This window comes from Erpetoichthys calabaricus, chromosome 13 (genome assembly GCF_900747795.2).
Source record: "Erpetoichthys calabaricus chromosome 13, fErpCal1.3, whole genome shotgun sequence".
In the NCBI taxonomy this organism is placed as follows: domain Eukaryota; kingdom Metazoa; phylum Chordata; class Cladistia; order Polypteriformes; family Polypteridae; genus Erpetoichthys; species Erpetoichthys calabaricus.
In genome coordinates, this window is record NC_041406.2 from 9539101 (window position 1) to 9560529 (window position 21429).

General features: G+C 44.0%; 1 protein-coding gene across 1 annotated transcript in view; it reads left to right on the forward strand.

Moving 5' to 3' along the window:
* Window positions 1-20681, forward strand: part of ano10a (anoctamin 10a) — a 306493-nt gene extending 285812 nt beyond the window's left edge. Inside the window, 1 exon segment of the mRNA XM_028817941.2 lies at window positions 19813-20681. Within this exon segment, the coding sequence (XP_028673774.1) occupies window positions 19813-19851 (39 nt within the window). The 3' untranslated portion in view covers window positions 19852-20681.
* Window positions 20682-21429: the final 748 nt, after the last annotated feature.

Sequence of the window (21429 nt, forward strand, 5' to 3'; positions counted from 1 at the left end):
GAAGAATATCTACAACTGTTAAGACTGTCCGGTATTCCAACGGCCGAATTACTGTAGAAAGAAGGATGTATCCAAGAAAGGTAATGTAGTACATTTTCCGTAAATAACATTAGACACCAAAGGAGATCGCGAATACAAGCGGCTGAAATGAGTTTCCTCCGCAGGGTGTCTGGGCTCTCCCTTAAAGATAGGGTGAGAAGCTCAGTCATCCGGGAGGGGCTCAGAGTAGAGCCGCTGCTCCTCCGCATCGAGAGGAGTCAGATGAGGTGGCTCGGGCATCTGATCAGGGTGCCTCCTGGACGCCTCCCTGGTGAGGTGTTCCGGACACGTCAACCGGGAGGAGGCCCCGGGGAAGACCCAGGACACACTGGAGGGACTATGTCTCCCGGCTGGCCTGGGAACGCCTCGGGATTCTCCCGGAAGAGCTAGAAGAAGTGGCCAGGGAGAGGGAAGTCTGGGCATCTCTGCTCAAGCTGCTGCCCCCGCGACCCGACCTCGGATAAGCGGAAGAGAATGGATGAATGGATGGACCAAAGGAGATCTTGATATGCCATTCGTATTAAAACTTTAACAGTTTCCTGTTAGAATAGCTTTTGCAAAGACAATTAACAAATCACAGAGACAAAAATTCAATCACGGGCAGTTATGCGTTGTGTTGTCACGATGAAAGTCCAAACACAGAATCAAAATTCAACGCGATATTAACGAAAATTTAATTCAAAAAGTTGTTTTTACTGAAGTTTGTGTAAGTTTAAAAAGTATTTGCGTGTTAATTTCAAAGTCAAACAGAACGAAATCGTATAACACAACTGTGAGGGATTGCCGGCAGTATATCCCGGCCAATACCCCCAAGCTGCCAGATGGCGCCATCCCTGCAACATGGAGGATCCCCGAATTCCAGCAGGGCATCATGGAACTTGGAGTCTTTCATCACAGCCCTGCTGGATAACGTGGAGATCACCAAGGGACGCTGTCGGGAGGCCCAGGGACGGCAAGAATGACGTACTTCCGGGCTGAAGAAAAGAAGTTTTCACCTGACCCGGAAGTGTTATAAAGTCACATGGACTGAGGGACAGAAACACTTCCGGGTCATGGACTTTAAAAGGACTGTGGGAGATCCCAGCAGTGTGCCGAGTTGGGAAGAAGGGTGATTGAGCTGCTGGGAGTGGAGGAATGTTGTTGAATATTGATTATCGTGATTATTGATTGTTTATTGTGTATAGTGGAGGTGAGGTGCGTGGTGCACTTTATTATTATAATAAATAATTATTGGACTTTAATCTGGTGTTTGACGATTGGTCTGAGGGTTCAAGGGGTCGACAGCGCCCCCTATCTGTCACACAACAAATAACTCTAACACAACATGAAACATAATTTACTTTCAAATGATTACGTTTTACTCTTTTTTAATACTAATACATTTTATTTATATAGCGCCTTTCCCATGCTCAAGGCACGTCACAGAGTTTAAGATAGAACGGCAGGGTATACAGTATATGGTTAATATGGTTAACTACTCGCTGCAATGTAAAATAGTTAGTTCTATTATGCATATGTAACAATTCCCATGAAAATAACAATCTGCTTAAATTGTACATCCACTTCCCTATATGTGAGCAACAGAACCGCAAAGAGGCTAGCGAGTAGCACCGGCCCGGGCATTGGCAAGTGAAGTGAGCAGGGGACTAAGCCCCCTTGTATTTCTAAACATTTTTTTTTTAAACACAGACACTTTGGTTTAAAAGGAAGCACGTTGGCTGGAGAGCTGCTGGTTTATTGGCTCTCTGCATTTTATTATTAACTAATGTCTGATTAACAAAACAGGCAACAATTAAAATTTTAAATTCAGCTGCTAAAACTAAAACAGGCAATTAAGGGTTCTGAATTGTAACAGGCAAGATAACTAAAATTAAACCCAAAAATGTATTGCTTTAGTAGTAAGTAAATGGGCTCTAATTAAAAAATTGGTTGAAGTAAAAACCTGCAGCCACTGCGGCCCTCCAGGACTGTAATTGAGGACCTCTGATCTATAACATAATTAAATTTGTCTTTGATGAATGAAAGTGCTAACAAGCCATATAGTTAAACACCAAGTTTCATTATCAGCAAGGATTGAGATCTAATTGGGAAACTGGCTGGAAAGAAAACCTGTAGCCACTGTGGCCCTCCAGGACCGTGATTGAGGACCCCTGAGTTAAAGGGTGTCTGTCCTTATACAGGCTAATGGCCGATTTCTTTTTTCCTAAATACATAAATATTGTTGGTTACACTTATTATTTTTTAAAGATCTTGCGCGGAGATTGTCTTGACTGTAATCTCTATATCAACAACAGCAGGGTGTGTAGATTGCTGATATTCATAGTACATCCTCGTCATTTCAGGGCTGAATTTCTAATCGAGTGTTTCACATCACAGATACCTTCAAGTTGTTTGTCAGAGTCTGCTGAAAGGAAGCTGAACATGTCATCGTAACCAGGGATTGCTTTGATAATTAAACTAAACCTGCTAATTTTAAAGATGGGTGATGTGGTTTAGTGAGAAGGTCATTCTTCGTGCAAGAACATCTCTTCTCATACTTGGCGCTAATTTTATTATGCATGCAGCGCTTATAAAAATGCAGTGTGTGTGTTCTTGACAGTTCTAATCCTCACGTTTATTTGCTCGACTCGAAGTAATATCAGACTCACTTATATCCTGTGCATACTTAAGCAACAAGGATGAAACTCAAAATAACATTCGTTGTAAAGACATTGACAGCAATCTGGCAGCTGAGACCTACAACAGCAAAAAAGGAAGAGGGCTTACAAATCCAAATTTAGAATTGTCTCTTACAGTTTGTTTTACGCTCAGCCCTCCATTTTTCTTCACTCTGCCTGAAAATTTAAAAAAAGCACCTTTTAGGAGAATAAAAAATAGTAGCCAGCATGTTTTTAAGTTCCAAGGCATTTGTCTTTGTGACATATTAGGGGTGGAAAAAACTGCTTCCAGAGCATCGCCTGCTATTTTAACAGTGAAAGCAGTATGCGTTTGAGCATCAATCCCAGTTGCTTTCATCAGTCCCATTCTGCCACAGGGCAGTCTGATCAGCTGGCATGGACTGGGAAGAGTAGCGTGTGCATACCAGAAGTGGAGAGGGACTGATTGACTGCATCAGGCAGCGTGCACATCCATCTGGAATAGGTCACCATGAAGGATATTTGAAATCAGATCCCATCAGAAAGGCTTGGTTAGATATCTTTAGCACAGATTCAGATCATCAGAATATTGGAGTAAGGCAGAGAAGATTTAACTAAATAAAACACAATAAGAAGCGACTGAGAGAAAACATTGCAAGGAAATTCAGTTTTTCTTTCATTTCCATTTAACTTTACCGTCATATAACACTGTAACCGTTTTGCAGTTTAAATATTCAGTTCTCTCCATAATGGTTGGGAAAAAGGCACAGTTTTCCTTGATGTACTCCTCTGCGCCACAGTTTAAAATTACAAATCAAAGAATTTGGACATGATTAAAGTGTACATTGCAGACTTTCATTTAAGGGAATTAACATACGGGCGGCACGGTGGTGTAGTGGTAACGCTGCTGCCTCACAGTAAGGAGAACTGGGTTTGCTTCCCGGGTCCTCCCTGCGTGCAGTTTGCATGTTCTCCCCGTGTCTGCGTGGGTTTCCTTCCACAGTCCAAAGACATGCAGGTTAGGTGCATTGGCGATTCTAAATTGTCCCCAGTGTGTGGTTGTGTGTGCCCTGCGGTAGGCTGGCACCCTGCCCAAGGTTTGTTTCCTGCCTTGTGCCCTGTGTTGGCTGGGATTGGCGCCAGCAGACCCCCGTGACCCTGTAGTTAGGATATAGCGGGTTGGATAATGGATGGATGGAAATTACATACATTTTGGTCACACAGTGTAGAAATGTCCCCTCATTTCAGAGCACCACAATGTTTGGGACATAGCAATGGCAGGTAGATCAAAGCAGACATACAGTGCATCCGGACAGTATTCCCAGCGCATCACATTTTCCACATTTTGTTATGTTACAGCCTTATTCCAAAATGGATTAAATTAATTTTTTTCCTCAGAATTCTACACACAACACCCCATAATGACAACGTGAAAAAAGTTTACTTGAGGTTTTTGCAAATTTATTAAAAATAAAAAAACTGAGAAATCCCATGTACATAAGTATTCACAGCCTTTGCCGTGAAGCTCCAAATTGAGCTCAGGTCCATCCTGTTTCCCCTGATCATCCTTGAGATGTTTCTGCAGCTTCATTGGAGTCCACCTGTGGTAAATTCAGTTGACTGGACATGATTTGGAAAGGCACACACCTGTCTATAGAAGGTCCCACAGTTGACAGTTCATGTCAGAGCACAAACCAAGCAAGAAGTCAAAGGAACTGTCTGTAGACCTCCGAGACAGGATTGTCTCGTGGCACAAATCTGGGGAAGGTTACAGAAAAATTTCTGCTGCTTTGAAGGTCCCAATGAGCACAGTGGCCTTCATCATCCATAAGTGGAAGAAGTTCGAAACCACCAGGACTCTTCCTAGAGCTGGCCGGCCATCTAAACTGAGCGATCGGGGGAGAAGGGCCTTAGTCAGGGAGGTGACCAAGAACCCGATGGTCACTCTGTCAGAGCTCCAGAGGTCCTCTGTGGAGAGAGGAGAACCTTCCAGAAGGACAACCATCTCTGCAGCAATCCACCAATCAGGCCTGTATGGTAGAGTGGCCAGACGGAAGCCACTCCTTAGTAAAAGGCACATGGCAGCCCACCTGGACTTTGCCAAAAGGCACCTGAAGGACTCTCAGACCATGAGAAAGAAAATTCTCTGGTCTGATGAAACAAAGATTGAACTCTTTGGTGTGAATGCCAGGCGTCACGTTTGTAGGAAACCAGGTACCGCTCATAACCAGGCCAATACCATCCCTACAGTGAAGCATGGTGGTGGCAGCATCATGCTGTGGGGATGTTTTTCAGCGTCAGGGACTGGGAGACTAGTCAGGATAAAGGAAAAGATGACTGCAGCAATGTACAGAGACATCCTGGATGAAAACCTGCTCCAGAGCGCTCTTGACCTCAGACTGGGGCGACGGTTCATCTTTCAGCAGGACAACGACCCTAAGCACACAGCCAAGATATCAAAGGAGTGGCTTCAGGACAACTCTGTGAATGTCCTTGAGTGGCCCAGCCAGAGCCCAGACTTGAATCTGATTGAACATCTCTGGAGAGATCTTAAAATGGCTGTGCACCGACGCTTCCCATTTAACCTGATGGAGCTTGAGAGGTGCTGCAAAGAGGAATGGGTGAAACTGGCCAAGGATAGGTGTGCCAAGCTTGTGGCATCATATTCAAAAAGACTTGAGGCTGTAATTGCTGCCAAAGGTGCATCGACAAAGTATTGAGCAAAGGCTGTGAATACTTATGGACATGGGATTTCTCAGTTTTTTTATTTTTAATAAATTTGCAAAAACCTCAAGTAAACTTTTTTCACGTTGTCATTATGGGGTGTTGTGTATAGAATTCTGAGGAAAAAAATGAATTTAATCCATTTTGGAATAAGGCTGTAACATAACAAGATGTGGAAGTATTCAGGACTTGGTCGCACATCACTGCTTGAAGTCTGCAATTCATCAACATCACCAGGTGCTGAGGATCACCTCTGGTGATGTTCTGCACAGCCTCTAATTCAGCCATCTTCAGCTCCTGCTTGTTTTAGGGGCTTGGCCCCCTTAAGTTTCCTCTTCAACATATGAAAGGCCTGCTCAATTAGATTGAAATTGGGTGACTGACTTTGCCATTCAACAATGTTCTCCTCTGTAGCCTTAGCAGTATGCCTGGATTACTAACTTGTTGTGGGTTGAAGCACTGTCTCACCACCAACCGCCATGTTTAACTGATAAGGTGGTCTGCTTTGGATCTTGGGCAGTTCCTTTTCATCTCCACACTGTGCTCTTGCCTTCACTCTGATGCGGGTTCATCTTTGTCTTGACTGTCCAGAACACCTTATCTGATTATTCTGCAAGCTCTTTTAAGTTCTTTGTCACAAACTGTAATCTGGCCACCTTGTTTTTGTGGTTGACTAGTGGTTTGCATCTTGCAGTGTAGCCGCTGTATTCTGAAAATGCTCATCACTGACACACACACACATATCGGCCCCCTGAAGACTGTTTCTGATCTGTCGTACAGACGCTGGGGGGGCATTTTCCTGACAAAACTGAGGATTCTACTGTCATCAGCGGTGAAGGTCTTCCTTGGCCTTCCTGTCCCTTTGCAATTACTGAGCCCACCAGTGTGTTCTTTCGTCTTCATGATATTCCAGATAATTCATTTAAGTAATCCTAATGTTTCCCCGATGTCTCAAATGGTTTTATTCTTGTTTATCAGCCTCATAATGGCTTCTTTGACTTTCAGTGCCACAGCTCTTGTCCTCATGTTGAGGAATGGCAAATACAAACTCCAAAGGGTAGAAGCAAGCTGAGGGGTCTGATGAAGCCATGAAACCCACCTGAGGAATCACAAACACCTGGGACACCAATTGTCACAAACATTAGAATGCACTGAAATGGGGGGACTATGTAGTAAAAGGGTTGTCATCTCTACATGGTTTGACCAAAATGAATGCATATCCCCTTAAAGTCTGCAATGTGTACTTTAATCAAGTCTGAATTGTTTCATTTGTCATTTTAAACTGTGGAGCAGAGGAGGAAATCAAGGAAAAATGGGTCTTTGTTTCAACATTGCGAAGGGCACTCACTGTACAATCTATAAATCTTGTTTGTGTTCTTTCTGAATATTATTCTCATGAGTAATTTGTGACACAGGCAAATGGCCATAATGATACAAGTGACAGATGAGATACATGAAATCAGTTTATACAAGTGGAATACGGTGTTCCCATGTTTACTAGATACTAGCCGTCCCCTGCGGCTCTGCCCGCATAGAAGTGAAACAGGACATTGAGGAGGGCCCTGCACCGGCTCCCCACTCCTGACATCACGCTTCCTCCTCCCCTCGGCCCGCAGCCTCTGTCTCGGATTAGCATGATTAAATCGCTCCTGCAAGCGAACTCTGATTCTTAGTGTGATGAGAGAAGTCGCAAAATCAACCGGAATGTTCAAACAAATTCTAGAAAAAAAAAAGATCTAAATCCGTTAAGTAGTTCTCTCATTCGCTAGCTAAGCAGATGTAAGGTACACTCCCCTCGACCCGCTCAGTGTCTCTCAGATTCTTGCAAATAAATTCGTACCGCAAGCGAATTATGATATGTAACGCAATGAGAGAAGTCGCAAAATCAACCGGAATGTTCAAGCAAATTATAGAAAAAAACACAATCTAAATCCGTTCAGTAATTGTAAGAATTATGTTTCTGGACTTCTCTAGCGCCTTCAACACCATCCAACCTCTGCTCCTAAGGGACAAGCTGACAGAGATGGGAGTAGAGTCATACCTGGTGGCATGGATCGTGGACTATGTTACAAACAGACCTCAGTATGTGCGTCTCGGAAACTGCAGGTCTGACATTGTGGTCAGCAGCACAGGAGCGCCACAGGATACTGTACTTTCTCCGGTCCTGTTCAGCCTATACACATCGGACTTCCAATACAACTCGGAGTCCTGCCACGTTCAAAAGTTTGCTGACAACACTGCTATCATGGGCTGCATCAGGAGTGGGGAGGAATCTAATCAAGGACTTTGTTAAATGGTGCGACTCAAACCACCTACACCTGAACACCAGCAAAAGCAAAGAGCTTTTTTTAGGAGGATTTTAGGAGGACCAGGCCCCTCATGGACCCCGTGATCATCAGAGGTGACTGTGTGCAGAGGGTGCAGACCTATAAATACCTGGGAGTGCAGCTGGATGATAAATTAGACTGGACTGCCAATACTGATGCTCTGCGCAAGAGAGGACAGAGCCGACTATACTTCCTTAGAAGGCTGGTGTCCTTCAACATCTGCAATAAGCTGCTGCAGATATTCTATCAAACAGTTGTGGCAAGCGCCCTCTTCTACGCGGTGGTGTGCTGGGGAGGCAGCATAAAGAAGAGGGACACCTCACGCCTGGACAAACTGGTCAGGAAGGCAGGCTCTATTGTAGGCACAGAGCTGGACAGTTTGACATCTGTGGCAGAGCGACGGGCGCTGAGCAGACTCCTGTCAATCATGGAGAATCCACTGCATCCACTAAACAGGATCATCTCCAGACAGAGGAGCAGCTTCAGCGACAGACTGCTGTCACCGTCCTGCTCCACTGACAGACTGAGGAGATCGTTCCTCCACCACACTATGTGACTCTTCAATTCTACCTGGGGGGGTAAACGTTAATATTATACAAAGTTATTGACTGTCTGTATACCTGCATTGTTATCACTCTTTAATTTAATATTGTTCTTTATCAGTATGCTGCTGCTGGAGTATGTGAATTTCCCCTTGGGATTAATAAAGTATCTATCTATCTATCTATCTATCTATCTATCTATCTATCTATCTATCTATCTATCTATCTATCTATCTATCTATCTATCTATCTATCTAGTTCTCTCATGAAATGCAGACAGACAGACAGATGTTGTATTTTATATATAGGCCTATATTGTGATGGATGACCGGGACGCCCCTTCACCACATCTACCAGAGGGACAAGGGTGGGAAGCCCAGTATCTCCCCCTGGACACTAGATGGCAGCCTCCCTGAGTTGCAGTGGTGCCTCGGACTCCCCCAGGGCTTCATGGGGGTTGGATATCTGTGCAGCTCTGTGGGGTTCCGCAGGTGCTGCCAGGGGGTGCTGCAGCAGGAGCTGCTGGCCCCTTTTGGGCACTGGTTTCACCTTACCCGGAAGTGCAACCAGATGTCGCCAATCAGCCACCTGGAGCACTTCCGGGTACCCAATAAAAGGGGGCCAGCGACCACCACTCAGCAGCCAGAGTCGGGAAGTGGAGGACAAAGCTTGCTGAGGAGGAGTGGTGGTGAGAGAAGAAGGTGCTTGGTGACTGTACTGTGCTTTTGGGACTGTGTTGTGCCTGGAGGGTTTACAGGGAAGACATGTCCTCCAGCTGAAGAAAAATAAGTCTTTTTATTTTATACGTGCCTCCCGTGTCAAGTCTGTGTTGGGTCGGGTGCTATATAGCGCCTTTCTTATAATATATAGAGACTAGAGGGCTCTGCTCCCTGCTCGCTTCGCTTGCCCACCTCTGGGTTTGGTTAACCCGATATAGAATTTAAAGAGATTGTTATTTTCATTTCATTCATTTTGTTATTTCTTGATATTTGCCAGTTATAATGCTGTAGTGAATAAGTTATTCCCCCTCCCCTCCCCGGGGCGCACTATACGTCAGCCACTTCACGTCTCTACGGTCGCTCCTCGGAAGCCCCCTCTTAAACGGTGATACAATGGGAAACAAATACATTTTTTTTTTTACCTCTTCTATGCTCGATCAGCTGGCTTGCTGCTGCTGCTGCTGCTTGTGTCATGATGCGTTATCTGCTTGTCGTGCTGCGCGTCGATCATTTAAAAGTCTCTACAGCAGCTGTCCTTCTGTCTCACATCGTTGTCTCGTGGGACATTGAAGTGTCTCTGAGAAAATCACGTCTCAACCCAAGATTTTTTTATTATAATAGAGAGATAATAGATTGACACATTTTTGCCCACAGGGACATGATTTCAACTTTACCTGCAGTCAAATATAAAGGTAATAATACACAGCAACATATTTGCAGAACTGCATTACAATACTTAATGTTTTAAGTCATAATTAAATTGCAGTATTATATCATAACCCAAGGATCAGGATAATATCATATCATGGAGTTTCTAACTTACATGCTGATGAATGAGCACATATTCTTTATTTTACTGAGAGCCAGAGTTTTGAGAACTTTGAAAAGAATAGACAGGCTACTTCTACCTTCCCTTTCTCTTAATGATTAAGATGGCACTCCGACATCATATTGTGAAGGAGGACAACACTTCACAGGCAAAATGTTAGATGTGTGCCATCAAGTGAGACTAAAATATGAGCAAAAGTGTGGTTTTGTGCCTAGCTGATGTAGTGATTGCACGCTTGAACAACAACTTGAGATTTATCACCAGGAGAAGAGATTTGACCCCAAGACGATATGTTTAATTGCTTTCTTTAGTAACCATCAGTGAGAGATTAAATTGGTTGCTTAGTTCCAGTGGCATTTAATGAGCTTTGTTTTTTCCACATTGGACAAGGTGATTGCTGCCTTACGCACATCTCCTCTTCCTGCTGGCACTGTTCATCTCCAGCACAGAAAGGCTAATAAATGGCATACCGTCTGTCAGGTGGCATTAGCTGCAGAAGTTACCTTGCAGATTCAGCTATTGCCCGCACACTTTATACTAGCAGACTAAAACATTTTACAGCTAGCGTGACAAAAGCCACTATACCAGTGCTCAGCCCGGCACAGACATACGCAGGAGGCAAACTGATAAAACAAGTAAATGTTTTTATTTTATTTTCTTCGCCTGTGGGCAATGCCTTCCCCGTTCCCACAGGCACAACACAGTCCTAATAAGCACATACCCACGCAATTCTTCTCTTTCTCCACCACTCCTCTCCGGCAAGCTTCGTCTCCCTTGTCCCGACTCTGCCTCCCCGAGTGGAGTGAGGTGGCCTCTTTTCTACCACCACCCAGAAGTGCGCCTCGATCAAGTTCCGGCAGCACTTCCGGATGTGGCAGAAGTGCTGCAGACCACGGCTCCGGAACTGTCCAGGTGTGCCCTAGTGGTGGTGATGGGCCCCCGCAGGGTTGAGTTTCTAAGTTCCAGTCCCGTGGCCCTGATGTAAACCAGGGGGGCTGCCCTCTCGTGTCCTGGGAGAGGTACTGCTGGTGGTATGTACACTCCCCCGGTCCTCTCCTCAAAAGGGCATCCTGACCGGGCGAGGTCCCCGGCTGTCTATCACACTATATACTGTACGTCCTGAAGTCCTATGTTGTATACTGTAGTAGATTAGAACAAGGTAAAGAATGACTCGAGTAAAACTTGCAAATAAATATATCCTTGCTTAACTCTTTCAGCGCGGATGTCGACTTTTGTCGAAATTCAGAGGTAGAAGACGGTAATCAGCCGTAAACGGCGACAGAACTCGCTGTTATATTTTAGTTCAGTTCTCTTTGCTAGAAGGAAAGTTCGCTTTGTTGATTTGACCACAATTACTTGCGCATGTGTGAGTAGCAAAGAGCAAACAACCTCTAAAATGGCATTGACATCTGGTGAGATACCAAAGCGAATGTACAAAGCAAAATACTCAGCGGAAAACATTTTGCGGATTATTGCCAAATCGGACTCTGACTTGTCAGACTCTGATATTGATGCAAGTGATCTGAAGACAGAGATTGAAAATGAAAGTGAGGTACTGGCTTCAGCTGATCAGTCCCCAGCTGATCGCGGTTCTGAACTCGCTTGTGTAGCTGATGTACCTACAGCAACGTTCAACCATTACGATGACAAGAGATACAAACCAGATTGTGTCGCAGTGCCACGCAAAGACAGACCAGGCAGCCAGCTAGCCCTCCACACATTCCTACCAGCCATCGAACTGCCCCTACACAGCCATCAGAAACGCTGAACAGGCATCGACACAGCCACAGCAACAGACGTTTTACAGTGATTTACAGTCATATGAAAAAGTTTGGGAACCCCTCTCAGCCTGCATAATAATTGACTCTCCTTTCAACATAAAGATAACAGTGGTCTGTCTTTCATTTCCTAGGAACATCTGAGTACTGCGGTGTTTTCCAAACAAAGATTTTTAGTGACGCAGTATTTAGTTGTATGAAATGAAATCAAATGTGAAAAACTGGCTGTGCACAAATGTGGGTCCCCTTGTCATTGTGCTGATTTGAATGCCTGTCACTGCTCAATGCTGATTACTTGGTGTGATGAGCTCGTTAAGCCTTGAACTTCATAGACAGGTGTGTTCAATCATGAGATATAAAGGTATTTAAGGTGGTCAATTGCAAGTTGTGCTTCCCTTTGACTCTCCTCTGAAGAGCGACAGCATGGGATCCTCAAAGCAACTCTCCAAAGATCTGAAAACAAAGATTGTTGAGTCTCCTGGTTTAGGGGAAGGCTACAAAAAGCCATCTCAGAGGTTTAAACTGTCAGTTTCTGTAACTGTAAGGAATGGAATCAGGAAATGGAAGGCCACAGGCACAGTTGCTGTTAAACCCAGCAGGTCTGGCAGGCCAAGATAAATACAGTAGCGGCATATGAGCAGGATTGTGAGAATGGTGACAGACAACCCACAGATCACCTCCAAAGACCTGCAAGAACATCTTGCTGCAGATAGTGTATCTGTACATCGTTCTACAATTCAGCGCAATTTGCACAAAGAACATCTGTATGGCAGGGTGATGAGAAAGAAGCCCTTTCTGCACTCATGCCACAAACAGAGTCTCTTGGTGTATGCCAATGCTCATTTAGACAAGCCAGATTCATTTTGGAACAAAGTGCTTTAGACTGATGAGACAAAAATTGAATGCGGAAGAAGAACACCGCATTCCAAGAAAAACACCTGCTACCTACTGTCATATTTGGTGGAGGTTCCATCATGCTGTGGGGCTGTGTGGCTAGTTCAGGGACTGGGGCCCTTGTTAAAGTCGAGGGTCGGATGAATTCAACCCAATATCAACAAATTCTTCAGGATAATGTTCAAGCGTCAGTCACAAAGTTGAAGTTACGCAGGGGTTGGATATTCCAACAAGACAATGACCCAAAACACAGTTGCAGTGTGTCTGTCTGCAGAGAGACTGACAACCTCGTCGAGATGTTTATTTACTTCGGCAATGACATTCATGTCTCTGGTGACTCTTTCTATGAAGTCAGTAGACGGATTGGGAGAGCATGGGGGGTCATGAGGTCGCTGGAAAGGGGTGTGTGGCGCTGCAAAAGGACAAAGGTCCAAGTCTTTAGAGTCTTGGTGCTTCCTGTCTTGCTATGTCTCTTGGTTGTGAGACATGGACGCTATCCAGTGACCTGAGATGAAGACTGGACTCCTTTGGTACTGTGTCTCTCTGGAGAGTCCTTGGGCACTGCTGGTTTGACTTTGTGTTGCTCGTGGTGTCCAGAATGAGGCACATGACCTGAATTGTGTGGGAGCGTCAGTTACGGCACTACGGCCATGTGGCGTGTCTCTCCAAGGGTGACCCTCATTGTTGATGACCCGAGTGGCTGGAGCAAGCCAAGGGGACGCCCACATAACACCTGGCTGCGGCAGATAGTGACACACTGTACCAGTGCCTGCTCCCCAACCTGACTTGACCTCATCAAAGCCATGGAGTAGAAAGAATCCAGTTTGGTAACCTAAAGATTGCATATCGTCTGTTTATTGATGATACTGTCCTCTTGACTTTAAACAACTGTGATATTTGATGCTCACTTGCAGTGGAGTATGATGAAGCAGTAAATAATCACTACCACCACCACATTTTAGGACATGGTCTTTTCCTGGAAAAAAGTGCCTTTGGTCAGTTCAGGTGTTCCCCAAGTGGAGAAGTTCAGTTACCTTCAGGGACTTGTTTATGAATATATGTGGATGGGCATTAAGGAGTCTTGTGTAGGCATTATAACGGAACTTATAATAATAAACCAGGGGAGGCCATTTTGACTGTTTTGATTATTAGATTAACTAATAGCTTAATTTTTCACAATATCTCCCCCATATATATTGTGATAAAGGTGCTATATGAGCGCCAACCCAATAAACTTTTTATTTTTCTTCACCTCGGAGCCACGTCTTCCCTGTGTCCCTCAGGCACAACATAGTCCCACAAACGCAGAAATCTTCTCCTTTAAATCTTCCACTCCTTCCTGGGAGCTTTGTCTCCCTCCTCCTGACTCTGGCTCCCCGAGTTGTCATTGCTGGCTCCCTTCATAGCCCACCCGGAAGCACTGTTTGACGACCTGCATCCGGCTGCACTTCCGGGTGTGGCAGAAGAACCGCCCACGTGGGCTCAGGATGTCGTACAGCTCCCCCTGGTGGTGGCCATGGAGCCCAACAGGGCTGAGTCCCGAAATCCCATGCCTGTGACCCCGATGCAACCCAGGGGGGCTAACACCAAGCGTTCCAGGGAAGATGTCGTGTTGCCCATGGTTGTTTTCCCAGATCATGTACAGGAGGGGCGTCCCGGCTGGGCATGGGCCCCGGCCATCCGCCACACTATATATTACAAATTGGCAGAAGATTGATTAAGTATTTCCAGATTCCCACAATCCTTTATGTGAAGAAGTGCTTCCTGGTGGCTCTCTTGAAAACACTTTTGGTATGGTCGGATCTGAGTTTTACCCACAGTTCATCCCCTTTGGCCATTTTTAGATGTAACTTCGCCTTCTCAGTTCTGAACTATCGTGCTTCACCCATTATGGTAATTCATTCTTTGTTTAATTACATGGAACTCCTCCGTGGCAATCAGGTGGGTCTAATGACCACTAATGACTACGCAGTTACTTAGTTGTTGGGCCTTGGCAGTTGACAGAGTTTGGGTGGTAATGCTTATGTCTACAGACCGAAGTATTCCAAGCAATTGTTATATAGTGTCTTTCATATCTATCTATCTATCTATCTATCTATCTATCTATCTATCTATCTATCTATCTATCTATCTATCTATCTATCTATCTATCTATTATATAGTGCCTTTCATATCTATCTATCTATCTATCTATCTATCTATCTATCTATCTATCTATCTATCTATCTATCTATCTATCTATCTATCTATCTAAAACACAACCAAGTACAGAAGAGTCCGCTCTTCTGAATCAACATTCAGACTCATTCATTAGAACCGAGTCTTAGAAGCAGTTTCATGGCTAATCTTCGTTTGTTCGTTTTTGTGTATATGCAGCTAATAATTATTTGACTAATAAGGACTGTAGCGGTCCGGTGCTGCTAAGATTCACACCGTCGAAGTGACAATGATTTATTTATTTTTTTACTGGAGATTCCAGGGACGCACCCAGCCTTGGCCCGACCCTCACGCACTCACAAACAGAGACAAAACGCCACCAGAATTAAAATAGCAAATAAAAAATGTATTAATAATAATAAATGAGAACAACAATCCCACCCCAGTTCCCCATATGGCGATTATACATTAAATACAACAAACCACGGGTGGCACGGTGGTGCAGTGGGTAGCGCTGCTGCCTCGCAGTATGGAGACCCATCCGCTTCCCGGATCCTCCCTGCATGGAGTTTGCATGTTCTCCCCGTGTCTGCGTGGGTTTCCTCCCACAGTCCAAAGACATGCAGGTTAGGTGCATTGGCGATCCTTAATTGTCTAAATTGTCCCTATTGTGTGTTTGGTGTGTGGGTGTGTGTGTCCTGCAGTGGTATTGGCTCCAGCAGACCCCCATGACCCTGTGTTAGGATATAGCGGGTTGGAAAATGACTGACTGACTGTGAGGACGATCGAGAGGATCAGTCAAAAACTGCTTTACGGAAAAAGCAGTACAATTATTTCGAACAATCTGATTCACCATTGTGATGTTGTCATCTGTCCGAGACGAGTGTGGGCAACCTGAGCGTTGAACGTCTTCCACATTTTCTTGTCCTTCCTTGAAACGTCTGTGCCGCTCAAACACTTGTGTGCGAGACAAACTGTTATCACTGTACGCTGTTTTTTGTCATTTCATACGTTTCTGTGGCCATTTTGTTCAATTTCGCAAGAAATTTGATGTTGATTTGTTGTTCGATTTTTTTCACCTGACATTATTGTGACAACTCGTGTAGCGATTGTTGTGCAGATCCTGACTGGGCTCTTCACAGGATATACTGAGCCGGTCGGCGGTTTGAGAGGGCGCGCGTGTACAGTTCTATGAGTCACGTCCGGGCGACCTCCAGACGGTTTTCCAAGAAAGCCCCAAGCCCAGTCCGGTTATTTTTGTGTCTCACCTCATATTATGGTATATAGCCAAAAGTACAGGGTGAGTCAAAATGGTATTAACATTTGAACGGCGGAAACAATTTATTCACAAAACATACTTCATATATGCAAGATGATTTACAGGAATGTCTCCATTTGTGGATAATGACTCTCACTATGGTTCGCTGGAGTCCCAAAGCTTTAGAAATGGCTTTGTAACCTTTTCCAGACTGATAGATGTCAATTACTTTATTTCTCATCTTTTCCTGAATTTCTTTAGATTCATGATGTCTTCCTTTTTGGGGTCTTCTGGCCTACTTCACTTTGTCTGTCAGGTTCTATTTAAGTGACCTCTTGATTCAACAGGTCTGGCAGTAATCAGGCCTGGGTGTGTGGCTAGTGAAAAAAAATGTGATTAACCAGAGTTACTTCATGATTTAACAAGGGGGGCAATTACCTTTTCACACAGGGCCATGTAGGTTTGGATAGTGTGTTTTGCTTAATAAATAAAATCATCACTTAAAACTGCATTTTGTGTTTACTTGGGTTATCTTTGTCTAGTATTTAAATTTGTTTGATGATCTGAAACAATTAAGTGTGACAAACGTGCTAAAAAAAAAAAGAAATCAGGAAGGGGGCAAATACTTTTTCACAGCACTGTCAATGATAGCTGTCTTGAGCTGAACTTCCGTGACAGTGTGTTTAGGGGACTTAATCCGATTCATAAGGACATGAGGATGTTGAGTAGGCTCGCTGTGGTGAATGTTCAGAGGAATGTCCCGGCAAACCATTTTGGGAAGACACAGATAAGCCTGATGGGTATTTCGAATGGTTTACAGGGCAGATTAATATTATGATGCACTTTATATATGGAAAAACTTGCATTGTATGTATTACTTGAGCTGCTCTTAACATGACATTAATGTCAAGAACATAAAATAGACAACACTCAGAAGATTCATCACAGAAGGAACTAAAATATTATTAAGAACTGAAATCATTTCTGAAAGTTTGCTGAGTTGTCACAGGAGTTCACACCACAGTCCTGCAGTGGAGCTACTGGGGCTTGAAACTGCAACTCCCAGCAGTCCCTGCAGTGGCTCTGATTGGTCTTCTTCCGAGGGTACAGGGGCTGTTGGGTTCAAGGAGGCCAGCACGGCGTTTAAAAGGAGGCCGGTGAGACCAAGAAGAGAACAAAAATTATTTTGTGGTTTGTGTCTGAAGTTCTTGTCTGGTACCTGTGCTGTCTCATTTTTGTCTTGGATCATTTCTTGGTCGGGGTCTGGATTGTCTGCTGTCTGTTGTGTTATGTAAGGACTGCATGTGGATTTATGGCCATCCCGTGAAGAAAGAAGCGCTCCTGAACCCGTCCACCCGTCTTCACCATCTCAGGAATTACCAGTAGGACTATCTTTACAGGGCAGCACGGTGGCGCAGTGGGTAGCGCGTTACTTCTTCCCAAATATCAAAAGTGACCTGAAGGGAACACATTTTTCTTCAATGGATGAAGTGAAGACAGAAACAGCAAACCTGTTGAAGAGCCTCAAGCACGAAGACCTCCAGCACTGAGAGATACGTCTGGAGCGGTGTAGAGGTCGGGAGGGCGAGTATATACAATTCAATACAATTTATTTGTGTATAGTTCAAAATCACACAAGAAGTAACGCAATGGGCTTTAACAGGCCCTGCCTCTTGATAGCTCCCCAGCCTTGACTCTGTAAGAAGACAAGAAAAATCTCCCAAAAAAACTTTTAGGGAGAAAAAGGAAGAAATATGGGGAAGAGCAATTCAGAGAGAGACCCCTTTCCAGGTAGGCTGGGTGTGCAGTGGGTGTCAGAAAGAAGGAGGTCAATACAATACAATACCATACACAGAACAGAACATAAGTCATCCTCAATACAATATAAACATTTTACAAGTGCAGAGCAGAATTGAACAGTAGATGATATCACAGAATAGGATTTGGATGTGTTCAGAGTCCTGGAGACCTCGGCCATCAAGCTGCCTCCTCCTATTGGCCATTCCACAGCTGAAACAGTGCTGGACCAGCCAATCCGATGAAAGGACCCCTCTACCCAATGATTCCAGCGATCCTCCATCAGAGATGACTTTACCTTAGGCAGGCAAAACAACTTGGCAGGTGGGCCGTGGCACCGAGTGACACATTTGAGTACTGAGAAGCGTATATAGAAGGTGACGACGTTTAGAATGCTGTAATTCATCAATAAATATATATATAGTACTGTGCAAACGTTTTAGGCAGGTGTGAAAAAATGCTGTAAACAAAGGATGCTTTCAAAAATGGAAGTGTTAATCATTTATTTTCATCAACAACAAAATGCAGTGAATGAACAAAGGAGAAATCTAAATCAAATCAATATTTGGTGTGACCATCCTTTGCCTTCAAAACAGCATCAATTCTTCTAGGTACACTTGTACACAGTTTTTGAAGGAACTCGGCTGGTAGGTTGTTCCAAACATCTTGGAGAACTAACCCCAGATCTTCTGTGGATGTAGGCTTCCTCACATCCTTCTGTCTCTTCATGTAATCCCAGACACACTCGATGATGTTGAGATCAGGGCTCTGTGGGGGTCCTACCATCACTTCTAGGACTTCTTCTTTATGCTGAAGATAGTTCTTAATGACTTTGGCTGTATGTTTGGGGTCATTGTCCTGCTGCAGAATAAATTTGGGGCCAATCATACGCCTCCCTGATGGTATTGCATGATGGATAAGTATCTGCCTGTATTTCTCAGCATTGAGAACACCATTAATCCTGACCAAATCTCCAACTCCATTTGCAGAAATGCAGCCCCAAACGTTCAAGGAACCTCCATCATGCTTCATTGTTGCCTGCAGACACTCATTATTGTACCGCTCTCCAGCCCTTCGACGAACAAACTGCCTTCTGCTACAGCCAAATATTTCAAATTTTGACTCATCAGTCCAGAGCACCTGCTGCCATTTTTCCGCACCCCCGTTCCTATGTTTTCGTGCATACTTGAGTCGCTTGGCCTTGTCTCCACGTCGGAGGTATGGATTTTTGGCTGCAACTCTTCCATGAAGACCACTTCTGGCCAGACTTCTCCGGACAGTAGATGGGTGTACCTGGGTCCCACTGGTTTCTGCCAGTTCTGAGCTGATGGCACTGCTGGACATCTTCCAGTTTCGAAGGGTAATAAGCTTGATGTGTCTTTCATCTGCTGCACTGAGTTTCCTTGGCTGACCACTGCGTCTACGATCCTCAATGTTGCCCGTTTCTTTGTGCTTCTTCAAAAGAGCTTGAACAGCACATCTTGAAACCCCAGTCTGCTTTGAAATCTTTGTCTGGGAGAGACCTTGCTGATGCAGTAGAACTATCTTGTGTCTTGTTGCTGTGCTCAATCTTGCCATGACATGAAACTGTCTTCACAACCTCACCTTGGTAGCAGAGTTTGGCTGTTCCTCACCCAGTTTTAAGCCTCCTACACAGCTGTTTCTGTTTCAGTTAATGACTGTGTTTCAGCCTACGTGTGACATTGATGATCATTAGCACCTGTTTGGTAGAATTGGTTGATCAGACACCTGACTAGAATCCTACAAAATCCCTGACTTTGTGCAAGTGGACCTGTAAGAATTGATGCTGGTTTGAAGGCAAAAGCTAGTAACACCAAATATTGATTTGATTTCGATTTTTCTTTTGTTTGCTCACTTTGCATTTTGTAAATTGATAACAATAAACAATCATTATTTATATTTCTGAAAGCATTCTTTGTTTACAGCATTTTTTCACACCTGCCTAAAACTTTTGCACAGTACTGTATATATGTATTTTTTTTACCAATCTGTTTATTTTTGCAGCTCAGCTCGTAGTGTACTTTTGCTGAAGTATTATGGTGAATAGGCCAAAACCTAAATTTTCATGTTTTATGTTGTTGTTTCTTTCAGCAATTGAAACGGGCGAAGGAGGCCTTGAATCTGAAGTAAGGCTGAAGATAGAAGAAACCGCTGAACCAAAGACGTGGAGTGAAGCTGGAGAGAGGATGACTTGTGCGGCCCACGCACTCTGGCGTATGGTTTTGTCCACTTGCACGGCTTTCAAACAGATTCTTTTTCATTTGTTTTATCAGGGAGTCCTAACAAAGGTTGTTTTTGAGGGGAATTTTCTTCCATCCGTTTTCTCTTTGGAACTTCCCTTCATTTGCAGTGAGCACATCCTAAGTGTGGAGGCCTCTGATCCCCTTCACACAACTTGTGCTGCACTTTGGTAAATTTAGATTCTGTTTAAACGGTGCTCTTGTTTGAATCTGAATCTAGTGGGTAGCTGTAGCTAACTTGGGTGTCGCTCCACTTTTATAACTTCTGTTCTGCTTGCTTGTTAAATAATATAGACAATGGAATCATGGTGGGTGGGCGGGGTAAATACCCAAATCATCACACTTTTGGTGGTATGTAGGACTTCATTTTATAAAATTTCCATTTGGTTATGATTAATATCCTGTATGATAAAAGGGCCCACCTGTCTGGCGGGCTGCTGAGTTTTTATTTTTAATAATAGCAAAGCTATAAGCGCCTGATAGCAGCATATAATTGCACATCCTGGGCATTACAGCCAGCCTCGTTGGTTACGTCCAATGCAATTCCCTCTGACCCAGGGGTTAAGCAGATAAGGAAAGAACTGCAGCCATGAATACCAAGCAGAGTTCACCAGGCCATGAATTATTCTTGGTCATTAAGTAATGGCAGTAAAACAGAAATAGCGCACTCCTCATAATAAAACAGAGCTCTGCGACTGAAGGTAAACTCGAACTCGCTGCTCGGGAGTTTTATACAAAACGAAAAGGTAACAAAATGTGGGATTTCATTTGGAAAAAAAGAAAAAGAAACTTACTTCTACACTGAATGTTTGTAAGTATTGTACAATACAAACAGTATTACTTACCAAAAACATTTTAGTATTAAAAATAGACACATGCGTTAGGATCTGCAGCTTGAACTGCGTGGCAAGTGTAGGTCTGTAACTGCATTAAGGCGGGCATGTTAGGAGGTAACGTGCCCACCATTAGGGTTTCCAGATTTCCTGCCCACCCTTGTCCTTCATACAGGCGAAGCGTTTTTATGTCCGATTCTCAAGTCTTTGCCTGTTGTATTCAGACATCTTTTTTTTCATTCCTTGGAATTGTAGTTGTCTGAATTAGGTGAAGGCCTCAGGACAACAGCTGGCTTTACAATTGTACGATTTTAATAAAAAATAAATCTTCTGGTATATATAAATAGGAAGTAATCATAGTGCTGCATGCAATATAATGCAAATATTGCAGATATCCTTTTATTGCATATATAACCCTTTAAAGTTTCAATATTTTAGCCATCCTTTCAGGTAAAGGCTCCAGCAGGGTGATCCCTCAGGGTGAGTTCTCTCAGGCTTTCAATTTATGTTTCCATTTACGTGGGTCTTCCTCTCTTATAGTCTCACTGAAGCTGCGTTCCCTTAATTGTATGGATCTGTCCTGCTTAATAAATCATGTGTTTCTCTTCATTGGGTTCTCCGATTATTTTTGCGCT